This window comes from Symphodus melops (genome assembly GCF_947650265.1).
Source record: "Symphodus melops genome assembly, chromosome: 16".
Lineage (NCBI taxonomy): Eukaryota > Metazoa > Chordata > Actinopteri > Labriformes > Labridae > Symphodus > Symphodus melops.
Genome location: NC_136706.1, coordinates 23,026,853 through 23,046,892, shown reverse-complemented (window position 1 = coordinate 23,046,892; position 20,040 = coordinate 23,026,853). Strand labels below are relative to the sequence as shown.

Here is a 20,040-nt window from a genome sequence, read left to right as displayed (position 1 = left end):
AACACAACTTTTATTGGTCAATGTCAAAAGTCTAGAAATTAAAACTCTTTTTACTTCTTTTACAAAAACATCTGAAAACAGTAATCAGATTCTATCATTCTCTCTTTCAGTAGATAGAGGTCAGCAGGAGGTTTTAGATCAACATAAGGTCAGTCTAAAGACGAGATGTGAACGTGTGACTGAAGGAAGTGATGAAACAGGAAGTAGAAGCCCCCTCAAAAGGATCTACACTGAGCTCCACATCACAGAGGGGCAGAGAGAAGAGGTGAACACCCAACATGAGGTGAGACAGATGGAGACAGACTCTAAAAAGAAGATCCTCCATGAGACTCCAATCAAGTGCCAGGACATCTTTAAACAGGAACCAAAGACAGGAGCTCAACCCGACCAACTGGAACCAAAGACAGGAGCTCAACACGACCAACAGGAACCAAAGACAGAAGCTCAACCCGACCAACAGAAACCCATCAGAGTGGTTCTGACAAACGGCGTGGCTGGTGTTGGAAAAACCTTCTCAGTGCAGAAGTTCACTCTGGACTGGGCCGAGGGCTCAGAGAACCAAGACGTCAGTCTGCTGATCCTGCTTTCATTCAGGGAGCTGAACTTGGTCAGAGATAAGCGCTTCAGTCTTCTTGAGCTGCTCCGTGTTTTCCATCCAACATTACAGAAGGTGGCAGCAGAGACGCTCGCTGTCTGTAAACTGTTGTTCATCTTTGACGGCCTGGATGAAAGCAGACTGTCATTGGACTTCACAAACAGGGAGGTTGTGTCTGATGTCACGCAGCAGTCATCGTTAAACACACTGTTCACAAACCTCATCAAGGGGAATCTGCTCCCCTCAGCTCTCATCTGGATCACTTCTCGACCTGCAGCAGCCAATCAGATCCCTCCTTCATGTGTCGACAGGGTAACAGAAGTACGAGGCTTCACTGACGCCCAGAAGGAGGAGTACTTCAGGAGGAGGTTCAGTGATAAAAAAGATCTGTCCAGAAAAATCATCTCACACATCCAGACATCCAGGAGCCTCCACATCATGTGTCTGATCCCGGTCTTCTGCTGGATCACTGCCACAGTTCTGGAGCACATGATGAGCACAGAGCAGAGAGGAGAGCTGCCCAAGACCCTGACTGACATGTACTCACACTTCCTGCTGGTTCAGACAAAGAGGAAGAAGAACAAGTACAGTGAGGGACATCAGGTGAGTCCACATGAGCTGACGGAGGCTGACAGGGAAGTTCTTCTGAAGCTGGGGAGGCTGGCGTTTGAACATCTGGAGGACGGAAACATCATGTTCTACCAAGAAGACCTGGAGCGGTGTGGTCTGGATGTCACAGAGGCCTCGGTGTACTCAGGAGTTTGTACAGAGATCTTCAAATCAGAGTGTGTGATCTTCCAGAAAACAATCTACTGCTTTGTTCATCTGAGCGTTCAGGAGTTTCTGGCTGCAGTCTACATGTTCCACTGTATCACCAACAGGAACACAACAGTACTGGAGGCTTTCCTTACAGACATCAAACACAGGAAATCATTTGGAAATAATGTTTTAAAGAATGTTAAAAACCTTTTAACTCCTGGCCCATCTCTGAATGTCTTCTTGAGAGGTACCTTGGATACTCTCCTAGATAAAACGATGCAGAAATCCCTGGAAAGTCAGAATGGTCACCTGGACCTGTTTGTTCGCTTCCTTCATGGTCTTTCTCTGGAGTCAAACCAGAGACTCTTAGGAGGCATGCTGGGTCAGACACACAACAGTCCAGAAATGATCCAGAGAGTCATCAACAACCTGAAGAAGATGAACAGTAAAGATATCTCTCCTGACAGAAGCATCAACATCTTTCACTGTCTGACGGAGATGAAGGACCTCTCAGTCCATCAGGAGATCCAAAAGTTCCTGAAGTCAGAGAACAGATCAAAGAAGGAACTCTCTCAGATCCACTGCTCTGCTCTGGCCTACATGCTGCAGATCTCCGAGGAGGTTCTGGATGAGTTGGAACTGAAGAAGTACAAGACATCAGAGCAGGGACGATGGAGACTGATTCCAGCTGTGAGGAACTGCAGGAAGGCAAAGTAAGTCCAGATGTGATGAGCATTATAAATCAGTGTCATGTACTAATTGACTTATTTTAATATAAACTAAACATGATCCTCTCTGTTCACCAAAAACTGTTAACTGACATATTGCTGTATATTCAAAAAGGTTAAGGTCAAAAAGGTATATTCAACGGTTAAATTCTGGCTGCTGTTACACACAAGACTTCTATCTTTCCATAATCCTGTGTGGTTGTGATCACACAGGATCTTCACCTCAAACACAATTACAACCTCTGTTAATGTTTAGGAGATAGTTTTTTTTACCTTTTATCCTGAGTTCATAAATATCTTTGATAGTTTTTTGTGAACACATTCAGGAGAGAATTCCCAAAGAAGTGACTGAGATGTGTGATAGTGTTAATCCTTGAAAAGAGAGATATCAGATGCTGTTAGCGCCCCCTTCCAGCCTCTGCAGGCATTACTAATCAATCATGAGCATCATCTCTGAACATCTCAGCAGGTAGATCACAGATAAACTGTTCTTACAGGAGATCCTTCACCTCACTACATTTGATTCTTTGCTGACTTGTTTGATTTCTGGATCATTCTGCAGCAGTCTCTGTATTTTCACGTTTATAGAAGTGAGCCAGACGAGAATGAGATGGTCCTCCTCCAGAGTTACTGTTCAATGAGTTTCAAATGGTTTTCTACTGCAGAGAGAGTCCTCTGAATAGATCACACTTCAGATCACAGACGATAGATGAAGAATATTTGAGAGGAAGGAGGCTCCACCAGTTCCAGGGAATAAGTCCAACTCAGTGGTTTGTCTGTAAGGACCAAAGAACTCAGATCTTTCCAGTCCAATCGATTATTCTTCAGTTTTTAACTGGTTTTCTGTCAGAGGACAAAGAGTAACACGTCATCAGTCTTCACATCATAATTCAAGTCACAGATCAGATGTAACAAAGGCTAATGTTCATCTTTAAAACTTCCTACAGATTTAAAGATGTGACTTAACCAAAACCAAAGTAAATCAGTAAATAAATAAATCATATTTATTTACTCATTCACTGCTACTTATTGGACTTCAACAAAGGAAACTTCCATCTTAAGCTCACAGTCCAAACTGTCAGGATTGATGAGGCATTCACATACAGTCAGCTCCATTGTTCCCAAAGAGTTCACAGCAGGTGAGCTGGCTGCCTCTATCAGCTCTGAAGCTCCGCCCATCCAGGAAACATAAAGCCAGGTAGAGGAGAGTGAGAGAAGGAGGGGGGATTTTAAACCATAGACATGATGTCCTCCTAAATAAAACTCCATTAGTTTCCATTCCTCAGTAACATTTAGTGAATGATTGACAGGTGAAGAATGTGCAGGTTTGAAAACCAGTGATGAGACTTTTTGTGTCAGTGACAGATTCCACTGATGTGTAAAGTTAAGACCAAACAGGACAAACTGTTTAATCATCAGATGTGAGACGTGAATATCAAACTATTCTTTTATAAGTCATGTTTCTCTATTTTATGTGTCACTACAGACTTTCTAATTGTAAACTCTCAAAGACTCACTGTGACGTCGTGGCCTCAGCTCTGAAGTCCAACCCCTCCCATCTCAGAGAGCTGGACCTGAGTCAGAACAACAACCTGCAGGATTCAGGAGTGAAGCTGCTGTGTGAGGGACTGCAGAGTCCAAACTGCAGACTGGAGACTCTGAGGTCAGATTACTGACTGTAATATTTATTTGAATTTCATCACATATTTTATTCATCCAGGCACATTTATACATCTTTTTTTAAACATACAATACAACAAATAATGAAGAACGGAGGATATGTTACGAAGAAACAAAGATCATTAAATTCAGATTAAGAAAGTAAAGACATAGGATGGGGGGGTCCTTCAGTCCTCTCTTAATTTAACTAAATCTATATACATGTTATTATTCCACTCCATTGTTTCCTTTACTCATTTACTCCAGTTACTCATAAAGTCATCTTCTCTGTGTCTTAGTCTAAACATGATTCTTTACATTTTTTTAATTTCTTCAACTGTTACCTTCCATGCATTAATAGATGGAGATTTATCATCCAATCAGCTCCCTGTAATTTACTTTCATGCAGCTATGTGTATTATTGTGAACAAGTATTTATCCCCTTCTTTTCTATTCCTGCTGGAGCGATACCAACTATTTATTTTGTTTTTATTGAAACTTTTATTTAAGCAGGTTGGTCCCATTGAGATTACACATTCATGTAAAAAGCTCACTGTCATCTACATTTACTTATTTTATTCTTTATTCAGATTGAGGGGCTGCTGGTTGTCAGACATCAGCTGTTCTTCTCTGGCCTCAGCTCTGAAGTCAAACCCCTCCCATCTCAGAGAGCTGGACCTGAGTCAGAACAAGAACCTGCAGGATTCAGGAGTGAAGCTGCTGTGTGAGGGACTGCAGAGTCCAAACTGCAGACTGGAGACTCTGAGGTCAGATTACTGACTGTAATATTTATTTGAATTTCATCACATATTTGGTTTATCCAGGCACATTTATAAATCTTTTTTTAAACATACAATACAAGCAATAATAAAGAACCGAGGCTATGTTACACAGAGAAAAATATCAATAAATTAAGAAAGAAAAGTACATTTAAAAATGTATTTAGTTGATGTGGATCCTTCCAAATGTCTGAACAGTTTGTAGAGTGAGTCAAAGGAGAGAAATGAAATCTGTGATGGAATCGTTTTCTGTCTTCACAGACTCAACATTGTGCTCCATCAGTCAGAGTGTAACAGTCTGAATTTTGTTGAAGTACCAAACAGCTCCACCAGGTGGAGCCTCTGTTCTGTTCTGAGTGTGTGATAGAAAGAGTTGTTGATCTCTGACATCCATCTTCATGTGTGTGAGACGGTGAGAGGACTCTGACCCTCAGTGAGGAGTTGGTACAGGTCACGTATTTATATCACTGCTCATGTTTGATGAGTGAATATAGAGCCGTAGAGACCTGGCTCTGTGTGCTCCATATCAAGTCTTGGAGAATTAAAGTGCTGTGTGGAAATCCCCACTCTGCTGTCTGTCAGCTATCTGATGCTAACCAGCTATCCAGGGACTTCTGCTAATTGCTACCTGCTGCTAGCTTCTCCACCTGTAGCAGCCACGTGACCTGATGATGTCAGTGATGATGTCACTGGTCCAGAGTGAACTCATTCGTCCTCTCTTTCATACCGTTCATATTTTTTATGATCTTATATCAAAACAAACTCTGTGATTTAAACGTACTTTGAGGAGGTTTGATCTGCTGATGAAACACACTCAAAGTAATCTGGATTTCTCTTGATAATTGTCTAAAGTCAATGAGACCACCAACATTATAAAGTCCTTTTGAAAGTCTGCCTGTTTCCAGCTGCTCGCTGTCACATGAGGAGAATCACAGGACGCTGTCTGGAAAAGCCTTTCTTTACATTTCCTACAGAAGAGATTCACACTGACTTGTAGTTTGTAGAGTTCAAAGAAAGCAGGAGGAGTTTTTAGTGAGGGAATACTGTACAGGACAAGATCAGTAAAGAGAGAAGAGGTTTCACTTTGTCCACAGGGGGGCGCCAAAACAGACACGTAATGAAAGTTCCTCACAGGAGCTTTGAGTGTTTGAATCTAAGAAGGATCAGGAAGAACTAAAGTATTAATGCATCCTAATAAAGTCCTTCAATGTTGGAATGAACAGATGATGATCACATCAGTGTGTTCATGTGGACAACATCACACATTCATGTATAAAGCTCACTGTCATCTGCATTTACATCTTTTATTCTTTATTCAGATTGAGGGGCTGCAGTTTGTCAGAGATCAGCTGTTCTTCTCTGGCCTCAGCTCTGAAGTCCAACCCCTCCCATCTCAGAGAGCTGGACCTGAGTGAGAACAAGCTGCAGGATTCAGGAGTGAAGCTGCTGCGTGATTATCTGCAGAGTCCAAACTGCAGACTGGAGACTCTGAGGTCAGATCACTGACTGTGTCATTCATTTGGATCATTTCAATCCACATCCTCCATTGTTGCACATTTCAGGATTTATATGTTTTCAGTATTTGTCTGAATTTGAATCTTGTGATCTTAAACTATTTTGGAGATTTTTCATTTTTCCAAGTTGTTAAATAATTTAGAGATTTGATGTGAAAATGTTTTTGTGACTCTGTGAAGTAACGTTGAACAAGGTGCACATGAAGCCTCTGGTTTCCTCTGGTTCTGTTAAGAAGTGAAATCATGAAGACTTGTGATTGAATAATGTGTGATTTGATAAATGTAGTAACATCACAGAGCTGACTGAGATCGGCAGCCTGTTCTTCATCTGTGCACATGAACAGCTGGATGAATGTTGAGCTGACATTTGGAGGATTTAGATTTAGTGAATACACAATCAGAAATGACCCTCTAATCATTTAGAGAAAACTTGATTCATCAGGACAAAGTGATGTTGAGATACTCATCACAACCTGAACACATGTGACTGGATTACACATTATTTTTCTTCTTCTTTTACTCTTTATTCAGATTGTGTATCTGCAGTTTGTCAGAGATCAGCTGTTATTCTCTGGCCTCAGCTCTGAAGTCCAACCCCTCCCATCTCAGAGAGCTGGACCTGAGTGACAACAACCTGCAGGATTCAGGAGTGAAGCTGCTGTGTGATCTTCAGAAGAATCCAAACTATCGACTGGAGACTCTGAGGTCAGTCTCTCAGTGTTCTTTAGTAAACCCTCCAAATGTTTGAATTTATTTATTTAACAGGGACAATGTGATTGAACATAGTCTCAATACAAAGCATGAAACTGATGAGCTGCATAAAGAGTTTATAGCTGTTGTTTATTTCCAGCTCGTGTCTCTAGTTGGTCCTTTGTGTAAACAAACACATTAAACTCCAAAACACTTGATGAGGATCCATTAAAATACATGAACCACAATATGACAATACAAATGCTTTACGGCAGAGAACATTACAGATTGAAGATACAATCTAAAAGTGGCTACAGCTCTCATTTCATTCATTCAGATTCTTGTTTGTTGTTGGAGAAATCCTTTTCTGGGTGGACACTATGAAGAGAGTTCAACATACTCAGGGTTTGTTTTCTGTGATCTGGCTTCACTAACCCTGACAGAAGAGATGGTGCTGAACAGTCACATGAAGCTGCTTATCAACCTGACAAGTAAACCCAGAGTTTCAGAGAGCACGCTCACATAAAAGGGGCGGAGCTATCTTCTACAGGTTGTCATGACGATGGAAACTAAAATGTAAACATGACAGTAACTTCTGATTTCTGTCATCTCTCTTCTTCTCTCTTTAGCTGGAGGTTGCGATCTCTGTCATTAAGTGAGTGATCAGGACTCTGGTGGAGCAGAGAGCAGCTGATGATCCACAAGAGGAGGAACCTCCACCATCTTGTGTGTGGAGAAGCTCTGCAAGCTGAGGAGATCTTCATCCATCAGGGACTGACAGAGGAATCAGCTCACAGATCATTTCAGTGATATTTCTAATGAATCTGTTCTCCACACATTACAGGAGAGGAAGGTCAAACATGAAACAGCTGCTAGAAATGTTCAGAGGTCAAAAGCTACCAAGAAATGCTGCAGTTCTTCTTCTCATGTGATGATTATTTTGACTCCAGACTTCAGTGTGATGTGTTTCTACTGTAACTTCTGTCACCTGTTAGTCTGTATGTTGGACTGACATGTTGACCTTTGACCTGTGTCAGCAGCTGAGAAAAACTTCATTGGTCTGATGGTGAGTGGTTTATTGACGAGCCTCTGAGCGATTCGAGTCGACAGCTCCTCAATATGAGAGCTCTGTAGATGTCATTTTGTTTGAAAGGACAAACTGAACTTCACAGAGCAAACAATGAAATATGTAACGGATGCAACAATGCAACGCCATGTAAACGTCTGGCGTGCTGTTAGGACACGGTGTAAAAACATGGAAAACCCTGAAGCGCCTTGGTTTAGATAAGAACTTTTTTGTATGAACATGATATTAACGTGCCGACGCCTTTTCTACTGGCACAGATTAAAGAATGTAAAGTGGATTATTATCAGCTTTATCTCAGCGTGTCTGCAGTCTCATGTAGTCTGCTGCATATTAGTCTTTACTGGTTTTTGTTTCCATATTTAATGACACACTTTTTGTACATGGAGAGCTGTGTTCACCTTCATCTAATGTCTTGTTTCAGATGAAATCAGAGAAAATCAATTCTGATTCAAGTGAAGAAAAAAGAAAGATGTTATGAGGGTTGGAGGTCAGTTATTACTCTGTGCTGGTTTGCCTCTCCAGCAGGGGGCAGCAGAGTCAAAGTGGTGTTTAATTGAATCCCCCTCAGCAGGGCAGTTTGAGTTTAGTGTTTGTTTCTTGTTTAGTCCACAGTCCCCTTTAGTGACCTGTTCAGTGAAAGGAGCCTTTACAGCTAACTTCCAGCTGTAGTTTCCTTTTCCCCTTTTTCCCGCTCTGTTGACAAAATGAATCCTGTTTACTTCCAGGCCTTTTCCTAAAGGGAATTCATGTGTCCATGTTTTTTTTGTGGTTATAAAAGAAGCTGAGGAATGTCAGATATTCTGTTCAATGAGATGCACATACATTATTGTTTTACAGTTTTCAATAACAAAAAAGGAATCACTTCCTTCTATGATGAATAAAACCCGGACTGGATGAACCCGTTTGCGGTCCCTGGGGAACTTTTAGCGCCCCTCCTGTCTGAATGTATTCAATCACTTCAAAGAACACAAGGTAAAGAAAAGAGTATGGCCGCTTTATTGTTTGTCTTATTTGACAAAGCAGTTCTCCTATAGTGTAAAAACTCTCTCTGCCACTGATTCTGTTTGTTTAACCAAATGGGTGGGCGTGGCTTGTAGGGGTGTGGTTTTGTAGGGGCATGGTTTGTAGGGGCCGTGGTTTGTAGGGGCCGTGGTTTGTAGGGGCATGGTTTGTAGAGGTGTGGCTTGTTGGGGCCGTGGTTTGTAGTGGCGTGGTTTGCAGGGGCGTGGCTTGTGGGGTGTGGCTTGGGGCGTGGTTTGCAGGGGCGTGGTTTGTAGGGGGCGTTGCTTGGACTGTACCTGTGGCTGCAGTTGGGTATTATTGAAAAAAGGACCACTGAATGACCATGAGGGTTCAGTCTACTGAAAAGTCCACACTGCATACTGAACTATGGATATTCAGAAAGAGCCTCAGACTCTGGGGCGTCACTAGGTTTTAAGGACAGGGGAGGCTTAGGCCCCAAGAGATGCACAGGATGTGAGCAAACATAGCACGCTAACACAACATGTCAGAAACAGCTAACAAAGACTGAGAAATTAATTATTATAATTATTATTAGTCTGTTTTTTAATACAGGACAGGTGTGTTTTAATGTTTCATAGTCTTGTGTTTTTTTTGAGTCTTTAGTGTGTTTCCTTGTGTCCTCTTATGTTGCCTGTAAGTTTATTTCCTGTGTTGTTTTCAGTCTAGTCTTTAGTGTTTATTTTGTAATATCTGGTTTAGGTGTTGTCATTGTTGCGTTTTACTTTTTACTTGACCTCAAGTGTTCTTGTCTTGTGTTCTTTGCTCTCTGTGTTTCCAGCCTGTGTGAGTGCCCTGATTGTCCTCACCTGTGTCATTAGTCTCACCTGTGTCTAATTACCTCATGTCTATTTAGCCTCTGTCTTTGTTACACTCCGTGTCGGAGACCGGAGTGGAGAATGAAAAGTGCGGTTGTAGATATGGAGCTATTACATCTTAAGCACACACGCAGAACAGTGGATCTTGTAAATGAATTCTATTATCATAGAGAAAGATATTACAGTGAATACTTACAGATCTTTACAGATGGGTCAAAGGATGCTATGACAGGAAAAACGGGGGCAGCAGTAATTGTTTCCAACCTTCAGTACGAAGTAAGTAAGAGATCCTCGGATGATTTGACCGTTTATGCTGTAGAGTTAGGTCCACTTCTATTAGCAGTACAATGGGTGGAAAACAGTAGAACAGAAAAAAATCTCATATGCAGTGATTCAGCATTATCAACTGTCAAGACCGGAGCAGCCAAAACACATAAGGATTTGGTATACGAGATATTATATATGCTAAATGGAGTAACAGAACAAGGAATAGATATTGTATTTATGTGGGTTCCAGCTCACATTGGTATTTCAGGAAATGAAAAAGCAGACAAGCTCGCAAAGAAAGCAGTAAAGAGGGAGTACGTAGAGTTCGAGATCAAACTTTCAAAATCTGAGGGAAAAAGCAAAATCAGAAAGGAGATGGAGGAAAAATGGCAACATTACTGGGATGGTGAAACAAAGAGGAGGAATTTTTATAAAGTTCAGAAATCCATAGGAAAAGGTATAAGTAAAGGAAGGAACAGGAAAGAGGAGGTTATAATGAGTAGAATGAGGATTGGGCACAGTATGCTTAACAGCACTCTTTACATAATAGGAAATCATCCTACAGGAGAGTGTCAGTGTGGGAAGAAGGAGACTGTGAATCATGTGTTAACTGAATGCAGGAAGTATGAAGGAGAAAGAAGAGATATGATGAATGCACTTAAAAGGAGATGGCCGATAGAAATCAACATTGAAGACATTTTACGGTGTTGAAGTGAGGATGAAGGGAGGAAAGTGATCGTCAGATTGTTGTTAAAGACTGGACTTATCAAGAGACTGTAACTCCAATAATTCAAGAGGAGGAGGAGACATGACCGTTTAAATTCAGCAGAGGGCAGTAATGCAACATAAGGATGCCAACTGCTGTAAAACTCCAGAAGAAGAAGAAGAAGAAGAAGAACACTCTGTGTCGGTTTATTGTCTTTTGTAGTTTTGTGGTCTGAGCCTTTGTTGTTTCGTCTCCCTGCTTCTTTATTTTGTTTTTGCTCCGTTTGATTTTGGACATTTGGATTAATTATTTAAGTATGCTTTTGTTTTGCCTTTTCCTTAATTTTTTTTTCTTCTGCAATTGGGTCCTCCTCCTTGTTTTTCTACCCATTGTACACCACGTGACAGAAACAGTATGTTACAACATACATGTGCTACAGATAGCAACGTGTGATCCAACTTTCCAGCTGCTGTGCAGAGAAACTATTTCAAACAAGCTCCAACAGCTTTAAGAAACTGAGAAGCAAGTAACAATGCATCTATCTATCTATCTATCTATCTATCTATCTATCTATCTATCTATCTATCTATCTATCTATCAATTGTCTTTCTCTACTTTCTAATCAATCATAAGTCTGTTATGGTGCGCCTTGATTGAAATGTTTCATATTCATATTGAGTTCCATCATATTCAAAGACTGTCTGCATCACTAATGACTCTATCCTGTGAAACCCTTCAGACTCACCTTTCCAGTAGAGATCTCTCCCCTCTCACTCCCTGTGCTCCTCTGTCCTGAATTAGTGATTGCTTTCTGTTGAGGATGAGTTGTGCTGTACTGCCCTGCACGGGTGTCCATGAACTGTGAGACTGACGGCTGTTGTGACTAATTTATGATTCTTTTGTTGATCTGGTATTCTTCATATCTGTTAGAGAAAAGCATGTTAAACAGATGTCAGAAAATGCGTTACAGGCCTACATGACTTGCAGATCAAACTAGATTTATAACAAATCTAGTTAAAGTAATTAGATTGTAAACTACAACGCCTAAATTAGCTTCAGATTTGAAGCAAACAATTCAGATTTTGAGGGGAATGTTAAGGAAAAAATATGAAGTTAAGTTATATTTAAAAGCCACAGTAACACTGAATGAAATTGGAAATAATTACAAAACAAAATAAATTGCAAACATTCAAAATCAGCACATTTGAATACACAATGCAAGGTTTTCACTGCGATCTGAAAATTAGCTGAAGTTGTCAGACAAACATACTGAAGTAAAAAGTAAATGATTTCCCTCTCAGATGTAATGCAGTAGGAGTATAGTGTAGCACGATATGGAAAAGTAAGCACAAGTAATGTAAACTGTATCGTTTATTAGTAGCCTGCAGTACTTAATGTCACCACTGTATAAACAGGTGCTAAAACAAATAATCAATAATTAAATATGTGAGGAGAAATGAAGAGAAATGATCCCCGACAAGGTAATACACGACTCTGACACAAAATGGGGAGGGGGGGTTTCCTTAACGTTCCCCATAACTTCAGCTAACGTACCTTCAGAGTTGTAGTTTCCAGTAATGCTATTTAAACTAGCCGTTTAGCTAACGTTATCTAATGCATTTAATCACAATAAATATTAGCCTCCACTTACCGTTCTTTGTGTGACTTCAAATGTCGAACGAAGTTTGAAGTTGTTGCATCCCCGTCTGTAATTCTTGAACTGCATGTTCTACATCTGGCAGCTCTTTGTTTGTTTACCACCTCGTAGGTTTTGGACGCAAATGTAATTATCTTTGGTAGCATGGTGTTTGTGTGGCTCGTATGGGCTCGCGTCGCTAACATCCATTACACACTTCTTCATGGGCTATTCTGACATTTGATTGGATGTTGTCAGACGCTTCAAACAAGGTGGATTCTGGGGGAAAGGTGTCAGCTTGCTGAGAGTGGATGAGAAGCGTTAGTAGATTCAGGGAGTGAAGGGAAATATTTTATCTATCTATCTATCTATCTATCTATCTATCTATCTATCTATCTATCTATCTATCTATCTATCTATCTATCTATCTATCTATCTATCTATCTATCTATCTATTTATCTAATCTATCTTGTAAGAGCCAATATGCAATTTAATTCATTTGATTACAAATATTTAGTTAAAAATGATTAAAATCTGATTTTCAGTAATTTCATGTTTATTCATAATGTTTAAAATAGTTTGTAAGGTCATAATTTAGTCATTAAAATGGTGAAAAGGTTATTTTTTATGTTTCTGAATGTTTCGGTCGTGACATCACTGCGTAGTTAAATGTGACGGATGTAACGTAAGCAGTTGGAGTCAAATATTAAAGGAAGCTACACAGTTTTTTGACCGTGCGTTAGACCTTCTGTTAAACCTGTATTTTACTTTGACATTTTTTCAGTAAACCTTTCGAAACGAAGGAAAGTTGTCTTGTTTTTTCACTCGCGTTGCAAATACTGTGAGTTGACTCCAATAAGTGATACAGAGGACGAAGAAAGAGACGGAGTGCCTCTACATATCTATCTATCTATCTATCTGTCTATCTGTCTGTCTGTCTGTCTGTCTGTCTGTCTGTCTATCTATAAATTGGCTCTCTCTACTTTCTAATCAATCATAAGTCTGTTATGTGCGCCTTGATTGAATAGTTTCATATTCATATTGAGTTCCATCATATTCAAAGACTGTCTGCATCACTAATGACTCTATCCTGTGAAATCCTTCAGACTCACCTTTCCAGTAGAGATCTCTCCCCTCTCACTCCCTGTGCTCCTCTGTCCTGACTCCTGCAGGTCAATGGGGTGGTGGACTGATTATTATTATTATTAGTGTATTTTTATCATTATCATTATTGTTAATATCCAATGATGATAATCATAGTGAATGAGCTCAGCTCCTGTTTCAGGTGTGCATCCGTGCATAAAGATAGAAACACAGCTGATGCTCCAGAAGGAAGGAAATCAGCCCAAAGATAGTATATGGTAAAGAGAGTGCACACTTAGCTCTATAAACAACCAGGGCCTTCACAATGCATTTCACACTAACTAGCTAGCTAAGTAGCAGAGTTGTTTTAGAGCTGGAAAGTAACTGTGCAAGCTAGGTTTTTACTTGTCAAACAGGAAGCACTTGGTTCATTAATTACATGGGACTTTGTGCTGTTAGCTGGGGGCTAACTAATTATTACTAGCAGCAGAGAAGAATACTTACTTTGTTCAAAAACTTTCTTATATCCACTCTGCATTCACGTCCTTCTCCTCACGCTGTTCTAGTCGCTCTGTGTGTACTTCTTCTTACACACACACGCTGCAGGAGTGCAAGCTAGGTCGCAGGGAAAACACGGACTGGATTTTCAGTCACGTGGGCGGTCTCTATATGAACAAGTGGAATGGATTGGATAACGACGCGCTGAAGGGTCTCTCTACCTGACACGATGAAGTGAAGGGAAACTGACAGATTCATCATCATATTTAAGTCAATAATGACAGGTTATATGATTATTTATTTAAACTCATATTCTGGACACTTTATATTGAATTTGTCAGCACGTTTTGTAAAAAGAAAAACTTTTTTTTTTTTTTATATAAAACACCAAATTATTTAGGGAGGCTTCAGACCCCCTATATAATAATATAATACCCTGAGTTTTATTGAAAAAAGGACGACTAAATGACCACGAGGGTTCAGTCTGAAAAGTCTGCATGGGTCTGTAAAGCTTTCTGTAGCTTCAGTGTTTAGCCAACTCTGCATGTGGTGGACACTGTAGCTTCAGTGTTTAGCCAGCTCTGCATGTGGTGGACACTGTAGCTTCAGTATTTAGCCAGCTCTGCATGTGGTGGACACTGTAGCTTCAGTGTTTAGCCAGCTCTGCATGGGTCTGTAAAGCTTTCTGCGTTCTAACCTCTCTCCATGTTTCATCTCCAACATTGATCCTAGTTTGAGCAGCTTTCTGCTGCTGGAGCTTATTAGAAACATGCAGAGGCTTTTTAGCTCGGGTACAATCACTTCTATCTGAAGCAGTTCCACTGCCCGCTTCCATCGCTGCAACACCTGTTCACCTGATAACTGCTCTCATATCTGGCAAACCCAGGGGCGTCCAAAACGGCCTTCAAAGCCCCGCCTACATTCTCTGGCCCAATCAGATCCAGAACATTCAGGAGCAGAATCTAAAGTTAGAAGGAGGACATACTGGCTGCTGCATTGTTGTCAGAGAAGCTTCAACACAGCATGTTTCCTTCATGATCACACAGGAAGAGAGCAGCTCTCTGATTGGTCACAGAGGAAGAGAGCAGCTCTCTGATTGGCTGATTGATCACAGAGGAAGAGAGCAGCTCTCTGATTGGCTGATTGATCACACAGGAAGAGAGCAGCTCTCTGATTGGCTGATTGATTACAGGGTTAGAGAGCAGCTCTCTGATTGGTCCTTTCACTGATGACACGACCAAACACAGACAAAAGTCGGTGCATTTACTGTATTTATTGAAAGATTGCAGTACTGAGCTGATTGTAGACCGATGCAGGTGACAGTGTGATAGAAGACAGTGTGAAATAAGTGTGCAGTGATTCAATGCAGTCCACTCTAACGATACATCAACAAGAGCTCTACGTCCCGTTTCACTTCATCACTATGTACAAATCGTGTTTTGAATTTGAGCTTGGAGCTGCAGGGAGGAAAGGAGTGAGCGTCTGTGAACCTGCTGCTGTGCAGGTCTGTCTGTTTGCACCTGTGCTGCCTGATGTACAGGAAGACATCGATGAAGAGTCTGAGAAAAGCAAACGTTCATGTTTGTAGAAGTGGAATCTGAAATAATAAAATGTTCTTATTGTTTTGCACAAAGTTGTTTGTCGCTCCCTCGATGCATCCAGTCCTGAAGAAAACTAACCCTGATGTTTTCCCTCAGCCGATGATTCATAAAAGCAAGTCACTGTCAGGAAGAGAACTATAAAAGTACAGACATCCTGGACTGTTGGAGCACAGTGAATATATGAACAAACATGAAGAGTTACAGTCAGCTCACTGCAACGTGCCGAGGGTTCCAGTTTGTAACGTCAAACCAAATGAAAAGGCACATCACATGTTCTCAAGCCCACGTTTAAACCACACCGCCTGGAGAAAACAAGAGGATTACATTGCACACAACAATGTACCAAAACCACCTCTCCAAGACCGACTCAGCACCCGGGTCACTGCAGGCCGTCTGAAACCCCGTCAGGGACTTCTTTAAAGGGGAGCGCTGGTCCCGTCTGAACCCGACCGGAGACATTCAGAAACTTTTTGTACCTTTTAGTCGTTTTGATGCCAGAATACCAAAACAAAAGGTTTTAGTTTAAAACTGGCAGCGCTCCCCTTTAAGGTGACCATGTGACCTCACATTCTGAGTTATGTACATCGTCTGTATTTAAGGCTCCTCTTCTCCATCTCTCATGTTTCTGCTGATCTGCTCGGTGAACATCGTGCAGGTTTGTCTCCAGAGGCCGACGTCGACCCCGAGACGATGACCGAGAGGTCGGCTACAAACACAGCACAGCGCAGAAACATTAACCCTTTAGATTCTACGGTGGTGTTTATTTTTGACAGATTCTTAAGTTGCCACTGACACATGTTGGCTTTGAAAAAGTCGTTTTTCCTGTCCGTCTTTGTCCGCCATCAGAAGACTGCAGAGAAGTTTACGGGTTTCTGCAGAATCCAGAGTGTGTGTGTGTGTGTGTGTGTGTGTGTGTGTGTGTGTGTGTGTGTGTGGAGCAGGACTGTATGCTGAGGAAGAAACAAATAAAAACAAAATGCTTTGGTCCATGCATTGTGTATCTTGGCTGTTTGGAGCACCCGTCATGGCGGCTCGTGTCCCCGTCCTCTATCCGTTCTCCCTCCACAGGACTAAGTGAATGCTATGGTCGGGCATGCTGGTGGCAAACACCAGTCCAGAGTCATTGTCCCCGTCCAGCCCGTTCAGCCACGACGTCACGCCGGCCAGGAAGCTGGACCCTCGTTTGGACTTTCTGTAGGCCGGCAGAGGCCAGCGTCCCGAGATCGCCTCAGTCCTCAAGTCCATCACGTACAGGAAGTGGTTATCAAAGAGGAGCGCGAAGACCTCGCCGAAACTCAGCAGGGACAGGTTAGCCGGGTCCTGGGTCTTTATCACCCTGAGGACGAGACAAAGAAGAGCAGCTGGGTGAACAGACACGTTCTCTGGGTGGAATCAGAGTTTTTTTAAACGTTGAGTTTGAAGGAAAATGTGGATTTTTTTCACACGTCTCGATGACAGAGACTTACTGTTGCCATGGATACCATGGACCGAAACATAAAGGCTCCTGCACGTCCCCCAAGTTAAAGTTTTTAATATTAAGTTAAGCAAATGAAATAGAACTGTTTGGACCACCAGTCAGCCAATAAGATCAAAGCGGGCCTCTTCCTGCAGAATAAATCCGAGGAGGCTGGAGGAGAAACTCGGGACAAAGTCTGAGCGTTGGGTTCCTGCAGTGAAAGTCTGAATAGCTGCATCATGAAGGAGCTACAGAAAAGAGCTGAATGAACTCTTTCCTGCTTCCTCGTTATAAATCAGAAACCGTGTTCGCTTCTCTTTGTACCTGAGAATCTGGAAGCTGGCGAAGTCCCACTGATAGACCCCGAGGTCGGAGCTGCACACGATGTATTTCCCGTCAAACTGCAGACGAGGCTGCAGACTGATGCTGCGATCCTCCGACACAGACAGAGTCTTCAGACACTTACAGTTGATCTCTCTGCCTAAAGGCCAGACCTGCAGAGGGAACACAGCGTGAGCACCATCTGCTGGCCTCCTCAGGTACTGCATCACAAACACAGCCAGGAGCTTTACCTTGATTTCATATTTATCAGCGCTCAGGAGGATGTAATCCCCCGGACTGTGCAGCATGGACTCCACCTCGCTCTTCTGTAGAATCACCTGACGGGACACAACCACACGTTTTACATTATTTAAGACAATCTGAAAAACACGTTTCACAAACAGACAAATAACTTCAGACTGTTGTGACGTGATCAGACCTTGGTGACCCACTCGGTTTGTCCCGTTAGAGTATTGAGACACGCCCCGGCCGACAGAGCCCACACCTTCACAGAGAAGTCCGCAGAGCCGCTGACCAGCAGGTCCAGCTCGTCGTTATAGTCCACGCTGAACACTGAGCACACACACACACACACACACACACACACACACACACACAGAGTGTGTGAATCTTTTAAACGACAGTCTGCAGACTCCCACACGTCCTCCATGTTAGGATGGATGACCCAGATCAGATGAACAAGTCGGCTTACCTGCTCCTGTGTGGCCTCTAAACTGCTGGATTTTAGCACCAGAGCTCCACTCCCAGCATGCAATAGTGTTGTCGAAGGAGCCCGTCACCAGCTTCTGCTCGTCAAACTTGACCGTGGCACAGGTGTGAGTCTGGATCACAAGTATGTGAAGTGTAAGTATGCTGCTGTAACATGTGAGCTATTGGTGGGACAAATGGTGTTCTTAAGGTTAGAGATTTGTTTAACATCAAAGACAATGAAGGGGTCTATTTGGGGTCATTCCTTAAAGACTGTGATAGATAAACAGTTTAGTCGTGAAATGAGAACAGACCCTTAGGATACATTGGGGGAGATAAGAAGTCACCTCATGGAGACCTGTGTGTTACGAAACCAGAATAAAACCCAAGCGTGAGACCAAGGACCAGATAACAACAATTTTTTATAAATGGGGAAAGTGACACTAGTGACAATAAAGAGCAAGAGTCCAAGCTCCAAGGTGCGTAGTGTAGACAACAATCCAAGTGACTCTCCAACAACCCTAATCCAGCACGCGTGAGGTGAAATCCAAGTGAACACGATTCGACGACAGGACACAAGAGGCAGGTAGGTCTGGACTGGGAGCTGACGAAGGGAGAACAAGAGGAGGGTAAGTACAAGCAAATCACTAGGAACATCAAATTACAAGGAAGCCTGATTTAGAGAACTGATACCACGGAGGGCTGACAATGATCTGGCGCCGGCTGCATGTGGAGAGCCGGCTTAAGAGGAGGAGTTGATGAGTAGTGGAATGAGTCACACCTGGTTGTGCAGCTGAAACAAATTGTAATCAAGGGGGAAGGGGAGCACACAGGAGGAGAAGACAAACAGGGAAAGCAAACAACAAAAGTGCACACACTAACAAAACCCAAATCATAACACTGTGTAACCTTTGAAGTCATATGTCCTGAGGAACCACAGGGGGTGCAGGACTGTAGGAGAGGCACACCTGAAGGATCAAAGCCTAAATGAAGTCGTAAATGTCCTGATGTTGCTTTGACCAATGCTGTATAAATATTAGAGTCTTTTCTTTGTTCAGGAGGGATCACAATTGGCTGGTGACTCTCCGAGGTAACATGGCTAATCTGGACTGATGCTGTTTCTTGTCTTTGTAATTAAATGTCTTATATTACATGCAAGTCAGTGTCAGCGGATATTTCTTCATCATCTACACATCATCGTCAAAGGAGGACTTGAGAAACTACACCTCTCAAGCCCTGCCCGAGGTGCCCTTGAACAAGGCACTGAACCCCCAACCTCTCTGGTGTATTCCCTGAGTAGCAGTGTGAAGCAGCTCTGTGTGTGATAAGCATGTCTCTACAATAACAGAGTGTAAAATCCAAATGTTCCTGTGACAGCAGCATGGTTACATTAGACAGAGGCCACAAAGGTTATTATACAGCCACACAGACATTACTGACATTTTAAATGTAAGTTTACATTTAGTGATGCGCCACGTTTGAGATTCTTTCAAATTGTTCTGGTGAGTTCTTGTTTGTTCTTAAAGCATGAGATTAGAGCAGTGAGAATAAATCTCCTGGCATGAGCGCTCTCAGATAAGAGGAACTTCCTGTCATAAAAGGGAGAGCAGAGTCTGAGAGCACAAATCTGTAGCAGAGAGTTGTCCGCATGAATCAGAGAAAACACACATGAGAGCAGGCGGTGGCAGCTGGAGGAGGAAGAGAGTCGGAGAGTGTGATGAGTGAAGACGACTTTAAACCTACAAAGATGGTTTGAAGATCAAACGGTTGAGGACTTGAGTCTGTCCTGAGTATTTCAGAGATAAAGTGAAGATGGTGAACAGAAAGTCTGCTCTCCTGCTGTCTGTAAAAGAAATACAAATCCAGTCACGTAACAACAGCTGGTTAAAAACCCCACAGACTTTTACAGAAGCTTCTGGAAAATAAAGTCAAAGATTTGTTCACATCAAGAAACAAAACAAAACAACATCAGTAAATGGGACAGAAACTTCTCTTCAGCAAGAAGAATATTTGATGAGAGCCTCTCAGTCTGTTTGACAGATAATGACTGATTTAAACTTGAAGTGTATATGTTGTTTTGTTGCCTTATTGGCAGTGTGTTGTGTTTCTCTAGT

At 42.1% G+C, this 20,040-nt stretch overlaps 2 protein-coding genes across 2 annotated transcripts in view; one reads left to right on the top strand and one right to left on the bottom strand.

Annotated features, from left to right (window-relative positions):
* LOC306836863 (protein NLRC3-like) overlaps positions 1-7,411 on the top strand; it is a 103,620-nt gene extending 96,209 nt beyond the window's left edge. The window contains exons 11-13 of the mRNA XM_079364205.1: positions 5,840-6,013; positions 6,566-6,739; positions 7,354-7,411. Coding sequence (XP_079220331.1) covers positions 5,840-6,013; positions 6,566-6,739; positions 7,354-7,387 — 382 coding nt within the window. The 3' untranslated portion in view covers positions 7,388-7,411. The remainder of the gene's footprint in view (positions 1-5,839; positions 6,014-6,565; positions 6,740-7,353) is intronic.
* Positions 7,412-15,098: 7,687 nt separating this feature from the next.
* On the bottom strand, positions 15,099-18,278 carry LOC306836626 (F-box/WD repeat-containing protein 2-like; the record flags this gene model as incomplete). Its single annotated transcript, XM_079363802.1, has 6 exons — positions 15,099-16,777; positions 17,222-17,391; positions 17,470-17,556; positions 17,658-17,791; positions 17,931-18,094; positions 18,274-18,278. 6 exons carry the CDS (start codon positions 18,276-18,278, stop codon positions 16,489-16,491), a joined length of 849 nt encoding a protein of 282 aa, XP_079219928.1. The 3' UTR covers positions 15,099-16,488.
* Positions 18,279-20,040: the final 1,762 nt, after the last annotated feature.